General features: G+C 41.4%; 1 protein-coding gene across 1 annotated transcript in view; it reads right to left on the reverse strand.

The window, feature by feature from the left end:
* Window positions 1-1,127: 1,127 nt before the first annotated feature.
* The window catches only part of LOC109470274 (ATP-binding cassette sub-family C member 9-like), a 39,894-nt gene continuing 21,097 nt past the window's right edge, over window positions 1,128-19,924 (reverse strand). Inside the window, exons 15-30 of the mRNA XM_019769159.1 lie at window positions 18,834-18,968; window positions 17,997-18,118; window positions 16,918-17,037; window positions 15,200-15,357; window positions 14,170-14,262; window positions 12,776-12,878; window positions 11,391-11,504; window positions 10,584-10,704; window positions 9,683-9,813; window positions 8,740-8,818; window positions 8,293-8,401; window positions 7,630-7,733; window positions 7,419-7,468; window positions 2,300-2,383; window positions 1,693-1,755; window positions 1,128-1,265 (exon numbers count right to left, since the gene is read on the reverse strand). Coding sequence (XP_019624718.1) covers window positions 1,128-1,265; window positions 1,693-1,755; window positions 2,300-2,383; window positions 7,419-7,468; window positions 7,630-7,733; window positions 8,293-8,401; window positions 8,740-8,818; window positions 9,683-9,813; window positions 10,584-10,704; window positions 11,391-11,504; window positions 12,776-12,878; window positions 14,170-14,262; window positions 15,200-15,357; window positions 16,918-17,037; window positions 17,997-18,118; window positions 18,834-18,968 — 1,724 coding nt within the window. The remainder of the gene's footprint in view (window positions 1,266-1,692; window positions 1,756-2,299; window positions 2,384-7,418; window positions 7,469-7,629; window positions 7,734-8,292; window positions 8,402-8,739; window positions 8,819-9,682; window positions 9,814-10,583; window positions 10,705-11,390; window positions 11,505-12,775; window positions 12,879-14,169; window positions 14,263-15,199; window positions 15,358-16,917; window positions 17,038-17,996; window positions 18,119-18,833; window positions 18,969-19,924) is intronic.

Genomic DNA, 19,924 nt, shown 5'->3' on the forward strand with positions numbered 1-19,924 from the left:
TTAGGATGTTTTTAGAAGAATGGATGAAGTCACTGACTATGCAAAATCACCGACTGTGCAATAACGTAGCTAAATTGCCATATGATATATCAGAGTACTATGCATAACTCATATCTATGACTATCATTTCATTATACATTTGCAATCTGTTTTCAATAATAAAATTTCATAAAAACCCATTTTAGTGCTGCAATGTGTTGATTGTATACACTTTGAGATAGATGAGAGATGTTTCTAGAATTTTCCGGGCTTGCCCGAAATTTACAATCATCAAACAAGTATAGAAATAAAACAGGTTAACAATAACCGGAATTGGAACTGGATGGACATTTTTCTCTTCCATCAGTTATAGAAGTCACTGTTCAATAACTTTTAGTAAACCTGGTTAGCTTTAGTAATGGGGAGTGGTGGGACACCGGTGCACTGTTATGTTGACTTTTTTTATCTTTCCTTTATTTTTTTCTCATAAACAAAACAGACAATAATGATACAAAACAAGGATTATACAGGTGCAGGAGGAGGGGAGAATCATACAATGCTTATAAAAGGCCCTCCTCCTCTAAACTATACAAAACTAAATATAATTAATAAATGGAAATAATAAATAGAAAATGGAAATAATATAATAAGGATAATCAAATAATGACGGTATAAATTAATGACAATGAAATAAGGTGATGTAAGCTATAAATACAGTGCAATAATGATAATAATCGGTATGAGTTAAAATAAGAGAAAAACACTAAATGAAACTACTACAGGGGGCTAGGTTCGTTTATCGGAGGGTTTTTCAAAGCTTGTTTGAGTGAGTGAAGATGATTTGTGTATTTATAATTATGTTGATTGGATTTTTTTGTTTGACGATGATAAGATAAGTTATTAAGTTACTAAATACTTATAGTAGATTTCTTTATTTGATGTTTGTCTCCACGTTTTTATTTGTGGGTTATCTAATACCAGTCAGCACTGATTTGATAACCTGTGTATTGATTTGTTGTCATTGCCAATAAAGTAAGAAAGAAAGTTGATTGCAGCGCCACACTGTCCTTGTTACAGTTTTGCTGTGTAATGATGAATAATAAAAAATAAATGGAATGTTGTAGAAAGTTTTCTAAGCGCCACAGGTGTTATTTGTTGGCCTTGACCATGGCCGTGAACAGACCGTCTGGGTTCTTCAGTAGGTTTTCTGGTGAGTCGTTCTCCACCAACTTCCCCTGGTCCAGAACCAGGATCCGGTCAGAGTTCAGGATGGTTGCTATCCGGTGCTGTGTGTGTGGAGGGGGGACGTTTAGATAATGGTATGTGGTATCATTAACATGAATTGAATTGGAAACTACAAGTAGATGTATCTGTCATTTTTTTAGTGAGCAAGTATAACCATATATATATATGTGTGTATACAAAGGTTGCACTAAGTCTAGCCTTTGCAGACATATTATCTGGTACTGATTCTTTTTCTTCTTGGTAGGCATTATGTCCTAATTGGTTTACCGACAGAGGAGATAAATATTGGAAAATATCTTGAACCAAAATACATTTTGTAGCTAGTAAGTAAGGAGGTAACAAATTTTCTAGATTTTCTAATTGCTTGATTTTTATTATAGATTATTTTGTTAAGATGTTTATAAAACTGATTCATGGTCATTATACATGCGTGCACGTGATTCCCCAGATAACAGGCAGTATACTTACAGCAACAGTTATAACCGTTCTGTCTCCAAAAGCCACTTTTATAACATCTTGTAGAACTGCATCCTGGAGAAGACAAGTAGAAACATTTGGACATTGGTGTGCCATTGTCCGTATACTGCTACTTTTCAGTTGGTGATTAATTTTTACTTGACTTTTGATTTTTTCATCATTACCAAAAAGAATCGTGTAAACATTGTAAATGACTGCTAGGTAATAGAGATGCTAATCAAACAAACAAAAAACATCATTCTGCATCAAGAAAGCGTAGAAAGAACTAAATTAGATCTATGCACATTCCACCATTGATTCTGTACTTAGTATAGTCTTGCTATAATTGTTTTTCCAAGAACTATCTTAGAGTGGAAGTCGTTACCACCAAGTTAAGTAAGGCCACCGTAACTTTATAGCTTTGAGCAACCCTAGGCAGATATATGACATTGTGCAAAGGTTAGGTGGGGCATGTCGTAAAGTGTATTATAGCCAGATGCTGCCTTGAACGGGGTAAATATACCAGCTATGCAGATGCGGAAGTAACTGCATGCTTTTTTTCCCATTCACTTTATCTTGACCTCTCATCTTGACACTGACCTTTACCCCTGACCCTTACCGTTTCCATGTCAACAGACGCCGTGGCCTCGTCCATGATGAGGATTCGTGATTTCCGGACAAACGCCCGGGCTAAACAGAACAGCTGTAGATGATGAGAGTAAGGGGGGTTGTGAAGAGTAAGTTTATGTAGAATGGAGGTAATGCTTAGTTGTGTGTTTCCACACCGTTCTTATGCCAGGTTATGAGTCGATATTATGATTCGACCAAGCCCGTCCCAGAAAGTCAAATGAATAATGATCTCTGGAAGCGCTCCCTATTTTTTGTTATATACATGTTGTAGTGATGTGAAACAAGTCAATGATTTAGAGTTAGCCACCCCGAAACCTTGCCCACGCAGTAACCTTGCCCACGCAGTATAACACATTCCAGATGTTGAGTCAGCCCTCCTACCTCACTGTATATACGAGCACAGTAGAGTACAGTCATGAAAACTCCTCCGGTGTGAGATTCATTATTGAGTATTCTTGAGTGTTGGAGAGAACACTACAACTGGCGACGAGGATAATTTAGCCATGTCGGAGGAGGGGAATCAGGCGGCAGTTGTCCAGATCGGAGGGGACATAGGAAGCCTGCCATCGTTTGCAGTCGGAGGCGACTCAAGTTCAGTAGCAGTCCGTTGGAAGAAGTGGAAGAGAGGCTTCGCACTCTACCTTAAAGGAAAGGGGGTAGAAGACGACGGACAGAAGAAGGCGCTACTGCTACACACCGCAGGAGCAGCGGTGCAAGACATCTACTTCACGCAAGTGAAAGAAGAAGACGACACGAAGAAGTACGACGAAACAGTAGGTGTACTCCATGCCTATTTCATTCCAAAGTCGAATGTAGCATTCGAGCGGCACATGTTTCGACAAGTTAGGCAACAAGATGGGGAGACGATAGATGATCTGGTGTGTCGGTTAAGGCAGAAAGCATCTACTTGTGATTTCGGGGGCCAAGTAGATGTGCACATCAGAGATCAAGTCATAGAAGCAGGGCTTGACCCCAAGCTGAAGAGGAAGTTCCTTGAGAGGGGAGGCGACCTCGAGCTAGGGAACATGTTAGACATTGCAAGAGCACACGAAGCTGTAGGGAGACAGTTACAGGAGATGACTGGTCAGGTTAATGCAATGTCGATGGGGCATAAGAAGGACTTCAGGGGTACAACCCATAGAGGGCCTCCTAGTTTCGGCAGGAAGAAAACACTCCCAAGGAGCTCAAGGGGCCTGGGACCGGGGGCGTCTAGGAAACCCAAGGCGGCAGGAAGTTGCTTTGCCTGTGGAAGGTCAGATCATTTTGCTAAAGATGACAGATGCCCAGCCCGGGAAAGGAAGTGTAGTAATTGTGGAATGCTGAACCACTTTAGAGCAGTGTGCCGGGGCAAGAGAGGTCAAGAAGTCAAGAAGTCTGGCTCCACGTGTAACAGTGTAGAAGAAGAAACAGACCCAGGGACCGATCGTTATGTGTTCAGTATGGATGGCCGGACTCAGAAGAGAGCAGGCACCATAGATGTGAAGATTGGAGGTGTAGGTGTAGCAGGCATCCTTATCGACTCAGGAGCTACATGTAACATAATCAGCAAAGGAACCTGGGAGAGTTTGAAGGGGCAGAGAGTAGAGGTCAGAGATCAGAGGAAAGGCGGCAAGAATCTCTACGCCTATGGAAGCAACAAACCTCTACCCACATTGGGGACATTCAAGGCAGAAGTAGTCTGTCTATCAAATGCAGCTGTGACAGAGGCAGAAGTAGTGGTGATGGATGGACCTGGAAGAAATCTGCTGAGTAAGGAAACAGCAGAGAAGTTGGGGGTGCTGCGAGTTGGCCCAGTGCAGACGGGTCAAGTAAACATCCTCCAAGAAGGTCTGACGGCAGAGGAGCGTGAGAAATACAAAGATGCGTTCACAGGTGTAGGACTCTTAAAGGAGCGAGAGGTGACCCTACACATTGATGAGACGGTGCGACCAATAGCACAGCCATTGAGACGGGTGCCATATGGTTTGAGAGACAAAGTAGACAAGAAGTTGGACGAACTGTTGGAGATGGACATTATAGAAGTTGTCCCGGAGGAACCAACAGGTTGGGTTTCACCGCTAGTAGTAGTACCCAAGCAGGATGGAGACATACGCGTGTGTGTCGACATGAGACGTGCAAATGAAGCCATAGTGAGAGAACGACAGCCGATCCCGACGGTAGAAGACGTGCTACATGACCTGAATGGCAGTACAGTGTTCTCCAAGCTGGACCTGAAGTGGGGTTTTCACCAGGTGCCACTAAAGGAGGAGAGCCGCCACATCACAACTTTCGTGACACACAGAGGACTCTACCGGTACAAACGTCTGATGTTCGGGATATCATCAGCTCCCGAAAAGTACCAACAGCTGGTCAAAGAAGTTCTCCGTGGGTGTGAGGGAGTAGCAAACATCGCAGATGATGTCATCATCCACGGGAGAGGAAATCGGGAACACGACGAGAGACTGCATCACGCCCTGGATAAGATCCAGCAGGCTGGCTTGACGGTAAACCCTGAGAAGTGCTTGTTCCGGGTACCGAAGTTAACGTTCTTTGGACACGTAGTTACGCCGGACGGGGTCAAGCCAAGCGATGAGAAGATAGCAGCAATCCGAGATGCAGAGGCTCCGAAGACGGCTGGAGAAGTGAGGTCGTTCCTAGGACTGGTACATTACGTGGCGAAGTTTGTACCAGATCTGGCAACATTGGTAGAACCATTACAGAAGCTTACACGAAAGGGAGTAGAGTTCAAGTGGAACTCAGAGCAGGAAGAGAGTTTCAAGAGGTTGAAAGAGAGAATCACAAGTACGGAGACGTTGGCGTACTTCGCACCCACAGGAAAGACGCGTATCGTGGCAGACGCCTCACCTGTAGGACTGGGTGCAGTGTTGTTACAGCTTCAAGAGGAGAGGTGGCGAGTGATCGCGTATGCGTCTCGACAGTTGTCGGAAGTTGAACGCAGATACAGCCAGACAGAGAAGGAAGCGTTAGCGCTAGTCTGGGCATGTGAACGATTCCACCTATACACGTTCGGACGCGAGTTCGAGCTAGAGACGGATCATCGTCCACTAGAGCATATCTACACGCGAACGTCGAAGCCGTCCGCGCGGGTAGAGCGATGGGTGCTGAGGCTTCAGGCCTATCCCTTCAAAGTCGTATATCGTCCCGGGAAGACGAATATTGCGGACGCACTATCCAGGCTGAACAACAAGTCGAAGAATGGAGAGAGAGGAGAAGACTACGACTACGTCAGAGCCATCGTTGAGGCAAGCACGCCGGTGAGTCTGACACCGAGAGAAATCGAGCAGGCATCGGCCAAGGACCCAGAGCTGATGCAAGTGAAGACGTGTATCCACAGTGGACAGTGGGAAAACTGTCCAATCCCGTCTTACGGTCATGTGAAGACCGAGTTGAGTACGTATGGGCAACTGGTGTTACGAGGGACTCGAATCGTGATACCGCGAGAGCTGCGGAAAACAGTTCTTAAGTTGGCCCACGAGGGACATCAAGGAGTCCAGAAGACGAAGAATCGACTACGAACGAAGGTATGGTGGCCGAAGATGGAAGCAGACGTTGAGCAGATGTGCAAACGCTGCCATGGATGCCAAGTGGTGTCCGAGCAACAACCACCAGAACCGATGATGAGGACAAAACCACCAGAAGGACCGTGGCAAGATTGCAGCGCGGATCTACTAGGACCGTTACCCACCGGGGAACACATCCTAGTCGTGGTGGATTACTACAGTCGATACTATGAAATCGCGATCATGAAGACAACGACAAGCAAGAAGGTAATAGAGGCACTAGACCCTATTTTCGCGAGATTCGGAAATCCTTCAACATTGCGTACGGACAATGGTCCACAGTTTGTCAGCACAGAGTTCACAGAATACCTCCGGGAACAAGGCATTGAACACCGGAGAACGACGCCGTTATGGCCGCAAGCTAACGGTGAAGTCGAGAGGCAGAACAGAACCCTGCTGAAATCCATCAAGATCGCGAGAATCGAGGGGAAGGATTGGAGACAGGAAATCCAGAAATTCCTGAAAGCATACAGATCAACCCCGCAGGTGACGACGGGCGAGACACCGTACAAGCTAATGTTCGGGCGGGAGATGAAGTCAAAGCTACCCGAACTACCGAGAGAGACAACCTTGATGAACGAGGAAATCCGAGACCGGGATTATGGGAGAAAACTAACGGCGAAAGAATACGCAGACAAGAAGCGTAAGGCCGTCGAGAACAACCTAGAACCGGGAGATCATGTTCTGCTGAGACAGGAGAAGAAAGACAAGTTCTCACCGAACTACCAAACGAGTCCATGTCGAGTAATACATAAGAACGGAGGAGAAGTTACGGTGCAGGATCCAGAAGGGAAAATCATCAAACGAAACGCATCGTTCGTTAAGAAATACGCAGAACCTGAAGACAACGATTCTGAGGGAAACACCAACGCCGGAGAAGACACAGGACAACCAGAGAGAATGCCAGAGACTGAGAAGATAAGTGCACCGACAACAGGCACTTACGTGACTCGTTCGGGGAGGAACGTGAAACCTCCAGATAGACTGACCCTGTAATAACAGAGCTGAACGGACAATGATTTGAGTTTCGACAGAAACAACGGACTGGAAAAGATACTACGAGAATGGACTATATACTGCATGAGTAGACTTGCATGAGTAAAGAGATCATAAAGTAGAGTAATGCATGAAGTTAACAAATAAGGTAATGCATGAATTCTATAGTTGTTGTATAATGCAAGTCTAAGGAAAGGAGGGATGTAGTGATGTGAAACAAGTCAATGATTTAGAGTTAGCCACCCCGCAACCTTGCCCACGCAGTAACCTTGCCCACGCAGTATAACACATTCCAGATGTTGAGTCAGCCCTCCTACCTCACTGTATATACGAGCACAGTAGAGTACAGTCATGAAAACTCCTCCGGTGTGAGATTCATTATTGAGTATTCTTGAGTGTTGGAGAGAACACTACACATGTGACCTCCTTAACAGCTAACAACTGGTGCTGCAAAACATGACATTTGCATTTCATGCCAATTAAAACGTTATTATCCGTCTAGAATGTAGAACATTAAAAAAAAAAACGGTAGACCCCAGGGTCTCATCTCACCTGCCTCTGACCAACACTGAAGTTCTCTCCACCTTCCGTTACCATCTCATCTGGAGAGTGGAAAGAGAGCATTCAGTATCACCATCTCGATATTAACTTTCTCAATAAATAATTCGACATCCCTTATCCTCAGGCAATGATTTTACTGTGTGTACAGTAGATTTTCATTGATACACATTTGAAAAACCTTTTGATGACTCTAGTCACTTACCCAATTTGTTGGGCATGTCTGTCACCAGAGTCTTGAGCTGTGCGATCTCCAAGGCTCTCCATAACTCTTCATCATCACTGTTAGCCTCAGGGTCTAGGTTAAACCTGGACAAACAAATAACAAAGTCTTTCAATCTGTTACTAGCATAATCAGTTCACGGTCAATGCTCGAAATACTGGGTGTATATGCACCGCAGTGCAGGTTAAATCGAGCCTGTGCAGGTATTTCTGATGTCTACCTGGTCTGGTCCATGCACTGGTCCATGTATACGTACTGGGTATATACTGGTTAGTGCAGGTACAATTGGAGCTGTACAGGTATTTCTGATATGTACCTGCACCTAACCTACACTGGTCCATGCACATGTACTTGGGTGCATGCAGGTTAGTGCAGCTAAAATTGGAGCTAACCTGCATCGGTCCATGTACTAAGTTCATAGTTAAAACGTATCTGGTGCAGGTAATTTTCTATGCCACCTGCATACCTAAAGGAATGCAGAAAAAAGTATTTTGTGCCCTGTTGTCTCTAGTGGAAACTTGAGCAGAATGCAGAAAATTGTGCCTATAAACTGCTAGTGGTCTATAGACAAGATTGTTTGAGTCATTGTGAAAAAAAATCTAAGGTGGTCTACTGGCAGAGGTTCCACATTTAACAGGCACTTACCTGATGGTGCCACTGAACAGCACGGGGTCCTGAGGGATGATTGACAGGCGTGACCTCAGCAGGGTCAAGGGCACACGGCTGATGTCTACTCCGTCTATGGATATTACACCTGAAAAAAGAAGGCATATATATATAATAGCAAATTAGCCCCCTCTCTGCTACGTTATTTTAATGAACATTGTACGAATTGGTACATGTAGCCGAATAGCTTTTTCAGTTTGTAAAATGTTAAGAAGAACACACCAGTATTAAACTACTTAAAGCTCCCAAACTTTACACACGTTAGTGTATGGGCGGCAATCAGCACCAAGGACAGGTCTACCTATTCATATAATGAGTTATTGAAATGGCTCATTTTGTTCTTGCTAATAAACCCGACGAAAGATTGTTAGATGCTCCACTTTTCACAGACATGTAATTTGGGATGTCATAAAAGTGCAAACCCACCTTCAAACATGTCGATCATTCTGAAGAGAGCCAGAGTGAGGGAGGATTTCCCGCTGCCTGTTCTGCCACAGATGCCAACCTGTGTGGACATTAGAAAGGTTGGATATGCTTAGCTTTTGAGTACATAAAGTGTACTTAAAAGCTAAGAGATATTTACCCCATCTGAAAAAAGCTAATCTTAAGATAAGCCCATGTTACACATAGCCGACTATGGCCTCCCGAACCAGCCGAAATCCTTCAAAGTAGGTAAGGGCGTATTTGGCGTATTTGACTCAAGTTTAGCTCAAATTCGATTCGTATCGAAAGGTAGGCGTGGCTTAAACCTGCTCCCAAACTTCAGCCAACCTTTGTCGGCTGTAGTTCGGTGGGAGGTTCTGAACATGTACCCAACTGTCTTTTTCAGTAAATTGTTATCTATATAATAATGAAGGTTTGAAATTTCAATCTAAAATGGGTAAGTCTTCCTCATTTTCATGATATCCAAAGCTGCGATGTTCAGGTGAGTGACAAGTTTCTGTAAAGTACGACACCACAACACACCAGCCACTCAGAGACTGTGTCCCACATGTAATAAGAATATTGAAGATGAATTTCACTTTGTTATGACTTGTCCCACCTATAGAAAAGATATACATTTTTACAGACTATCACTACTAAGACAAAATTCACCCAATCTGTTACACAGTACGATACATTTCATAAATTATTATCATGTCCAACTTCCATATCTCTTTACCTAGGCCAATTTCTGTACACTTTATTCCATAAGCGAGAACATATCATCAATACATGACCATGTAGTAACTCAAATACTGTTTAGATAGTAGTTTGTAGTAAGTAAAGTTTTGTAGTTGTATTACTGCCATATATTGTACCTTGTACGATTGTTGAGCAATAAAGTTCATTCATAAAACCATATCGCCATGAAGATGATCATCCTTACCTTCTCCCCTGCTTTGATGTTAGCCGTGACCTTGATGAGTACAGGGTCCAGACTTTGATCGTACCGGGCAGACACGTTGTCCAGCTGAACCGTCCCAGACTCCGGCCATTCCCGCTGAGGGATGGTGTTCCCTGCATGTAGAAGAAGTAGTCACGGTTTAAATTACCAGAGTTATCAACCAGGTGGTAAGGTGGTTTTGTCGTTTGGGTTGTTGACTCAAATTTTGAAGGTTTTGGTTTTTATGCCCTTGCAGTCCGCTTGGGAAAGGCGATGAACGCCTTTTTTCGCACTTGCCTCAGGTGCAAATAAGTACCTAGCTTTGATTAGAGACGTCCCCTTGGATAGGGCGCAAATTCAGAGGTCCCGTGTTTGAGGAAAGCACGATAAAGATCCCATAACACTTATCAAAAACAGTAAGGGTCCTTCCCGATGTGAGTGCTTCAAATCTTACAGTCTGGTCTCAGGGTTGACATCTTCAAGAGGTGATACTTAACTGCTGTGTCAATCCTTCCTCAAATGAGACCATTTCCAAAAATAAAAACCAATGTTAGGGGGTATTGTGGTAGAGTGGAACTCGCTGCGACCAAATACAGCTGGGGCATCCTGAATAGAAAGTTTTACCTGCCTATGCCTATATGCACAGGCCAGATACTGGTCCCTTGCTCTCCTCCGTCAGGTTCCTCCAGCCAGCTCTATCAAGGGCTGCTTCCACTATTATATTACATTATTATATAATATTGTATTACATTAAAAATGTGAAAATGTGCAATACAAGCAGCTACTGCCGCGTCTCGTGTGTGAAAGGCTGGTCTGCTAGCTAGTGACCAATTCAAATATTTTGACGTGCCCTGACATAGTACCATGACTGCGAATTTGGCCAAAGTATACAAGAGACAGTGACCTGTTTCACGCTGATAAATTTCTCCCGGAATTCTTGAGTAGGTGTCCACCCTCTCGGCGTGCGTCATCTTAGCTTCAACCTTGGCAAAGGCACTGACCGCTGAGAAGAGCTGTAACTGCATCTGTAAAGGATAATAAACACAAAAGAAGTTGTAAAATTGCTTTAAGTCGACCATATCTCTGCAAACTGACTTTAAAAAACTTGTCCGAAACTTGTCGACAGCAGGGAACATACTATTGCATAACCAGGGATTGTCTTACATTTCGTTGTCTATCAAGCATCTTCCTCAGAGCGTCTGAATAGAGAAAACAATCTGAAAAGCACCAACATCGGCTACATATAGGGTCGAGAATCAGTGCACCGAGAAGCACCGAGGCATGAGACATCGAAACATGCAAATGCAATACAATTCCTGGTGGTATAAAAGAAAATCACAACATCCTATATTAGATCAAGCTGATAAAATTATCTTGTTTGTTTGTTTGTTTATTTAACCAGAGATACATATCACCCAGAAGGGGGGTTTTCAAGCCCCCTGGGGGGGGCAAAACCCCAAACACAATAAAATAATAACAATATAATACAACATAAAGTTATCACTAAAGAAAACTTATGTACAATCAAGGGGCAAATTGAAATAAGGTAACTTAAGCACGAACTTAAGTAACAGAAGTATAAGCGGACCAAAATAGGCATACATCAAATAATATCAAATCTTCGGAAGGATTACAGGGTGAGAGTTCTAGAAATTGTCAAAGATTACTTTATTTCTCCTTGACGATAGTGTACATACATGTACAAACATACCCGAATTGCATACGAAATGGCGAGTCCAACCCATGCAGGGGACACCAACCCTTGTAACCCTGCTACCACCGACGTCAGACCGCCAACAAAAATTACAACTGCACCCGCGGAAACCTGGGAAGATCGGTATTACAATCATCACGCATCCACAACAGACGATAGATTCTGCGGTACATGAAAAAGGCAAATAATATATAACATAACCTTCGACTAGAAGGTTTAATATATGGGTACACGATAGGGGTTGGTGATATTTTTTAAACTCGTAACTTTAAAATTTGGTTGCAACTTTGAATGTGTCTTCATGATATTTAGTATGTAGGTTGGGGCATAAGGCTGGAACTGTCCATGAACTATTGACAGCTTTAATTAAATCAAATCAAATCAACTTTAATGCTGAACAACTGTAGCTGGTACAATGTATGGCAAAAAAACAACAAGGTACATAAACAAACTAATATCAAAATATAATTCTAACGAGCTAGTCCATAATGCTACTAATTTAAAAAGCTAATCTATTGTGTTTTCTTAGGAAGAGTATTATTACATTCTGTAATTCAGGGGATATATCAGCTATTTACAATATGGTGTCGCTTTTGTAGTAATTCAAATATGAATTTTCCAAAATACTAGTACACTGATATCTGACTGGAGCAACATATGTTGGCATAAGAAGAGTTGTATAGGTTTTTGAAGTCACTGAAAGTGTTGGATGTTATTGTTGTTCACAAGAATTTAGATATTTAAGTATGTCTTAAATCTTAGGATCTTAAATCTTAGGTCTTAAATCTGTAAGGATACACATAAAATAAGAGAAGGAACCTTCCGCATCTTTAATGTGAGTGTAAAGAATAGATTTTGAGCAGCAACGGACTCTTATTAATGCATGTATATCTTCTTATCTGTACTATAAAAGTAACCTCTCAGAAGTTATATATTGTCAATCAAATCCAGCAATTTCTTTGCAACCGACATTATGTGCATTTGCGTGACACATAGTTTCATTGTGTCCTTTCTTATTTTAACTTATAATAATCATTATCATTATTGCACTGTATCTATAACCTACATCACCTTACTTCATTGTCATTAAATTATACCGTATATTCTTTGATTTCCCTTATTGTATTATTTCCACTTTCTACTGTATTAGTTCCCTTTATTGATTATATTTAATTTTGTATAGTTTAGAGGAGGAGGGCTTTGTATTAGCATTTCATGCTACTCCCCACATCCTGCACATGTTTTTATCCTTGTTTTGTATTATTACTGTCTGTTTTGTTTAATGTACAAACTAATAAAATCAAATTTGAAAAAATACAATTTTTAAGTTGTCATTTACCCGAATTTTTCAAGAAATCATAATCTGTGAAATTTTAACTTACCAGTCGCACACCTATCCAACACTCGACACCCAGCAAGTACAAATTGGGGGTGAAGGCCTCGTTTATTCTTCTCTTCATTTCATTCGTGAATCTCTCTTCTGCTCTGTTCATTCAGGACAAAAAAGTTTTAAATATGAACACAATGCATTACCTGGAGTGCCTGCTTTTCAGTGCAGTCTGCACTCCAAGTACATTACAGACTTAAAGGCATCCAATGCGATTTCAGGGCAGCAAAACTAGAAATATTCTGAGTAGGGCAAACATTGTGATATTGACACATACTGATTCTCATTAGAACATTTGAATCAGCATTTCGTACTTTGGGCATTTAAAACTGAAGAAAAAATGCCCAGGATGAGTCCTTTATTTTCTGGGTGGTACCCTAAAAATCAGCCCAGGTTCCTTCCAGTAACCATTTCCCGCCAGAATTTTGGGTATTTTTGCCCCACGGGGGTCAGTATACATTGGGACAGTGTAGTTTCAACTCAGTATGTAGATAAATGACAAGAATACAGTTCTTTGTCCTTGGAGAATGCAATTTACAAGATTTCTTTGAAGTCATTTCTTTTTTCTGATTTTTAGAATAATAAAAGAAAAGCATGAGACAACATACAAGATAAGTGACGCACATGCGTAACAACAAAACTGATAGATAAAACCAGAAGACGACAAGGATCATAGAAGAAAATAAAGAAAACACCCATTTTGGTACCCAAATAATATTAATAGCTAAATCATCTGATCTTTTTACATGATTTCGCACACCCAGGGGGGAAATGCGGTACCTTCGGAGTCAGGTACCCATTTCTAATACGAACTCTCAATATTGTTCCCTTTACACAACAACTCACTGCCCCTATTGCCTAAGGCCTCAAAAAGTCTATTGGAGTGGAGTATGGAGCCTTATATATTTATGTTAAGGGCATAACTTGAGTAGCCGTGGATGGATCTTCATGATATCTACATGTCTAGTAGATAAGTAGCACTTCTGAGAACAAGGGTGCCAGAGTATACAGTGCCATTTTACGGAATACAGTGCAATCGTATTAGTATACAGTGCCATTTTACGGAATACAGTGCAATTTTACTAATGACGTTGAATGACGTAACCTGGACAGGCGGCTTTCCAGGGACGCCGCTGACGAAGCGTACACACATATTTCTGTGTTTTTTGAGCGAATTTATTTGGACCGTTCTCGTAGATAGACCTTTAGTCAAATCACTACATACTACACACAGGGCATGTAACTACACAGAGATCATTTCAAATTTGCTCGAAAAAGACAGAAATGTGTGAGTCAGCGGCGTCCACCATCTTGAAATCCTTGTATTCTGTAAGACTATTTTTTTACACAGACTGTCTCGATAGATGGACGCAAACATATCATACCTACCTGTAAGCCCGTATAGTAGACAGGCCTCCAAACGACTCTGACAGCTGGCTACATACCGGGGATTCTGTGATAGTTGCAATCCTCTTTAGTTCTCTACAGTAGGATCATCAAGAAATAATAAACGAACTTTACTGTACGTTTATTTCCTTAGGAGCTAAGTGTAGGTGATAAAGAAGTTATTATAGTACATTACAAGAACAGTAATACAAGTTTGTAATCTTACTACATCTATTAACGGATAATGTACTCGTAGACTAGTATTTAAACGTTCATGTACTTATTACCTTTGTGTATTGAGGTTTTACTCTCTGTGTGTCTGTTTGTACGTTTACCTGTATCTTTGTAGTTTATTTTCATTCTACCTTCATTGATTATTTTACATATGCTGTATCATGAGACAACCTGTTGAATTGAATATAGTTTAAATGGCTTTTGATCCCCTATTCATTGTATTCAATTTCAAATTAGGATATATTAAAACGCGGACATTTTTCACCGTAAATTTGTGAAGTTGCGTTAATGAAGAATGTTCTCACATTTCGGTCTTTGCAATCCCGAGTTTTATTAACAAACAAGATTATGATAATGATACTAGTAAATCCACTGGTTGTGGGTTTAACTTAGGCCACACCAAATTAATTTTATGGATGGCGTCCGCGCGCGCATTGATCTTCGCCTGTTCTCAAAAGAAAAAAAAAATCACGTCCTCCGAGGTTCTAGACCTGGGTAGTCAGTCCATGGTAGTTAGCGACAATACGGAGCCGGTGGTAACTCTGGAGGATGGCACCCAGGCTACCGAAGCTCCACAACTCAAGAACTCAGTACTAGTATTACGTGCCGATTCATGAAGTCCGCAAAAAGGCAGAATGTGCCGGCTTGTGTACTGCCACAAATTCACAATACCAGCTTTGTATTCCTGTGGTTTAGTAGCATTTTTATTTTTGGCCGGAATTTTTTTATTCGCCCGCGCGCACTAGTTTGGTGGTCCTCAGAGGATGTCATCCATGAAATCAAGTCGATGTGGCCTTACCTGTTAGAGGCTCGGTAGAGTTTCTGCATGCCGTAGTAAAAGACGAGGATAGGGAGCATGCCGATGAGGAAGTATGGGGTGACCACGCCCAGCGCAATGATGGCTGACACAAGACCTAAACCAAATCGGAGGAAAGCTTCCATTTCGTTGGGTAGGTACTGCTCGGGAGAAGAATGTCATGGAAGAATACAATCGTTATTTTACAATTTCACGGCAAAATACAATCGTTATTGTACAATTTCACGGCAAAATACAATCGTTATCGTACACTTTCACGGCAAAATACAATCGTTATTGTACAATATTACGGCAAAATACACTCGTTATTGTACAATATGATGGCAAAATACAACCGTTATTGTACAATATCACGGCAAAATACAATCTTTATTGTACAATATCACGGCAAAATACACTCGTTATTGTACAATATCACGGCAAAATACAAGTGTTTTTGAACAATATCACGGCAACATAACATCGTTATTGTACAATATCACAGCAAAATACAATCGTTATTGTACAATGTCCCAATGATATAATCTATTACTGTTAAAACTACTGAAACTTCTAAAGACCATTCTAGAGACCCATGAAATCAATTAGGTCCATGTGGACAGGTGGTCACTATAGGACTCTTATTGATTGTGTCAATGGGAAAAATTATCTAAGGGACCTAGTTAGTACGTAGAGGTGTTTAATTGTATGGTTTTCACTGCATTCGTACAGTTTTAAGTGATTGAAGTCATAAGAAACAAAGAGATACATATAACAGATATTGCCTCTTCATCATATGGTTATATGTTGTTTAATTTAATACACTCACATCATCTAGTTCAACTTGGTCTCCTGCCATGCGGTTCAGGATACGGCCGGTAGGGGTCGTGTCGAAGAACCTAAACAATCATACCAAAAGAGCGCAGACAGTTGGTGCAAGGGCATATATCATAATGTGTTCTTGATTGTTGATAATTCTCACGATAGCAACTCACATCAAGAAAACATAAATAAATCGTGGAAATTATTGGTGACGTCTCATGCTGACGAACCACATTAAAACTTTTTCTTGCAACTTATGGAAGTTGCTTAGATATGGGAAAAAAGCACCTTTGCAAGACAAGACAGCAGCACCATTAGGCACCAAGGACAGGTCTGTTCAAAGGTTATTCAAAAGTGGGGCGTTTTTGTTTTCTTGATAATAAAATCGTTTTTTTAATGTTTTTTTTATTACTTACTTCATCGGTCACCACAAAACAAGGCTACAGAATATCCAGTATGGACAGATGTTTGTTGACCTTTGACTTGAAGAGTTTAAGGTTATACTCATAGGGGAAGCAATCACGAGGTAGCTTATTCCAAAGTGATGTTGTTCTTGGAAAGAAGCTTTTAACATAGAACTTCCTCCTAAGAGGTGGTGAATAGAGGAAGAAAAGGTTGATTTGCTTCGGTGGAAGTGGCAAGACGTGTCCTTGTTGAGAATTTTCGAAGTGGGGGCACTAGTGAATGAAGTTCCACGGATGTGTCTGAAACGTTCACAAGTTCCACCCGGTGACTGAATACAAGACAGCTACTTGGAAAAAATCCATCATGTTTCAACTCTGTTGAGGTTCGTAACAACAACAAAAGAACAACAAAGAAAACAACATTCACAAACAACAACAACCTGCGTACCTCAGTGGTGCCCTGACAATGTTGTGGACCATCCTGTCGTGCATGACCCTTGCCCCCCTCAGACTGGATAGAATGGACGTGGCCACTGCAGCGGCGGAGAGGACAATGGCTCCCACGGAAAGCCCCGTGTATCCGATGATGTAATAACCTGTAGAGTCTTGTAGCGGCTTAAAAGAATTCAGGGCAGACAGTACTATTAGATTTGGCCATAGGAACACATGCTTTAATACATGTAGTCTATTAGAAGTCCTCATAAAAGTACTTGCCCATAATTCAATCTCAAAAATTCTTCTGCACCAGGTAGCCACAAGGGTCTGATTCACAAATATAGAAAGGAAACAGGGGGTTGACCAGGTCAAAAATCCCGCCTCAGCTGCATGATGATCATGATAGTAACAAAACCTTAACTTTGACCTAATTTTCCATGGTATCCATCCGCCTGGCCAGACAAGACCTAACCACTCAGATCTCTCATTACACCAACTAAACTGGTGAAATAAACAAAACTTGACCAAAGTAGGAAAGTCTCAGTCTATACCCTACCTGTGCCTTCCAGCCCCAAAATCTCGCAATGCAAATGTGGTATCTGCCCTTCTAAGTTCTATGTAGTAACAAGTAACAAGAAAAAATTATCTGACTCTGTTGTCTTCTAAGACATACATTGTTGCCTTGTATATATGGTGTTTCAGAACAGCCATATAGAGATTACGGTCTTTTTTACTTTGAGAGACGAACAAAAAAATACGACTACCTATTTGCAATACATAAATCATCTTAGGGCAGACTACAAATGCCAGACTATTCACAGATAATCTGAGTTTATTGCAAATTCGTGCCCGGAGGCTAATTGCAACTTATAAACATACAACAATATTGAAACAGATTATACAACAACTAATATCTACATAATGAAAAATAGCTGAATGAAACAATAGTTATGTCTAAACATATATCTGAAGGGTTTGATTTCTCTTTTGTAAACCGTGGATAATTCACCTAGCTAGCAAAAAAGAAACCGAAAGAACCTGAAACTAAAAGAAACAGATGAAGATGATGAAGTTACAGGGCACACAGCCTATCTTAATTATTGACTTTAGTACTATTTCTTTAAACACCAGTTATATACCTGTGATGTGTTTCCTAGTGTGTAGTTTGCACCCGCCTCAGTATGATTCCAGGCATCCATGTTGCCGCCGATGTTGCTGCCTGACCACGCTGCCAACCAGAAGTCTAGAGCCAGTGCCACGCCTTCCCTGCTCACCTGTGTTGAATACATAGCAATGTAACGCATGTGGTAGTTACGAAACATCTGTGAAAAAATGTTATGTGTATCTTGGACCTCATCAACGAGAGATTGTGTAAAACCACTGTCAAACATAACCGAAACAGCCTAACACCGCCGGACTTCCCCGACTAATGCTTAGGTCACATTTCCAAACCGGGGCTCGGCCGGGCTGTTTGTATGAACGAGAAATTAACAATCCATATCAAGAGTATATAGATATAGTGCCCATGATTAGCATCGAAAACGTTTCTGTGTTTTGTTGACTTTTATATATCGAATTTTTTTGTTTCCAAAACTGGCAAAAGCTGCCCGGCCAGGCCCCGGAAATGTGACCTCAGCATAAGGTTAGAATTGGGTTGGGAGCAAAGCCGTCTGTTGTTGCCTGGTCTTTGGCTAGATCGGCTTCTGTTAGCCTGCGCCAACCAAATGTTTTAAAATGTTAGGGTGTGTACGTGTGTGCAAGAGTAGGTAAGTAGTGGTCGGGGTGGGCAATCATTTACTTTTTTACCCTTAAATTGTCGATTCGTATCGAAGGAAAGGCCTAAACCTGGTCTGGTCAGATTGCTCTTGAATTTTAGACAACCTTGGTTGGTTTGTGTTCGGGGGAAGGTTCTGAATGTGTGACCAAATGTGTGACAGAGGCTTGATACAGGTTACCAACAGTAGTGCCTTAACCACCGGTTTTGCTAACCTGGAGAAACAGGACCAGAATAGCCAGATGAAGTCCACATGCGGCGGCAAAGATGGCGTAATATTTCAGCTTGACGTCACCCTCCAGCCTCTCCTCCTTTTCTACCAGTTTTCCAAGCTCAACTGAAAGATATTGAAGGTGATTACTTTGGCCAAGAAGGTTACGTTTTCTGTAGTGTATGTTTGTTTGTATGTGTGTATATATATATGTGTGTCTGGTTTAGCACGATAACTCAAGGACATTATAATTTAAAACATTAAACTCAGACATCCACAACCACTTCACGCGCCAATGCAATTATTTAAGGCCATCCAATGCGAAATCGAATCTTTGTCAATTTACAATCACGTACAGGGGCCCAACAATTTGGAACAACCTAAGTAGAACTTTACAAATTAGTCCCTCCGTCACCATTTTCAAAAATCATACTAAAAGCTTTCATAAATAACCCCACACATTCTTAATTTTTGTTTAAGTTTCCTTGTTTACTACTTTTCATTACTACTTTTCATTATTGTAGATAGTATTGTATGTATTGTATTTTATTGTTTTGTTTCATTTACCCGTTACCTAAGTTATTTCTTATTTATCCGATTTATTTGAATTGTTAATCACGTTATGAAGGGAGGCCTCCGAGCTCCTCATAAGCATTTCTATGCTTCCGGCCTCCCTGCATTGTTACATTTCATTTATATTTTTATGGGTTCACCACACCACGAAGTGGTGGTGAACCCATATTGCTTTTTCTGATGTTTCTCCTTCTCCTCCTCCTTCTCCTTCTCCTCCTTCTCCTCCTGCCATATCTTTAAATGGATTCAGCTTCTTCATTTTAGGGCCTAAGGTCCTGAAATTTAATATGGAGGTACAGTGGGCAAATACCCCTAGGCGTTTTTTAAATTTTTGTGATACAGGCTTTTAGAATGGTTTTATTTGAATTTTTTGGCTGTGTTATAGCAAATGTATTACTGTGTTAGTGTGCCTTGTTTACCACGTCTGGGCATGAGTCATCACAATGGAATGCAGGGCATCAACCAATAGGCATGCAGCTTTCCTCTATACTTCTTGCTGATTGGCTGTT

This window comes from Branchiostoma belcheri, unplaced genomic scaffold, assembly GCF_001625305.1.
Source record: "Branchiostoma belcheri isolate BF01 breed outbred unplaced genomic scaffold, Haploidv18h27 scaffold22, whole genome shotgun sequence".
NCBI classification, from domain to species: Eukaryota; Metazoa; Chordata; class Leptocardii; order Amphioxiformes; family Branchiostomatidae; genus Branchiostoma; species Branchiostoma belcheri.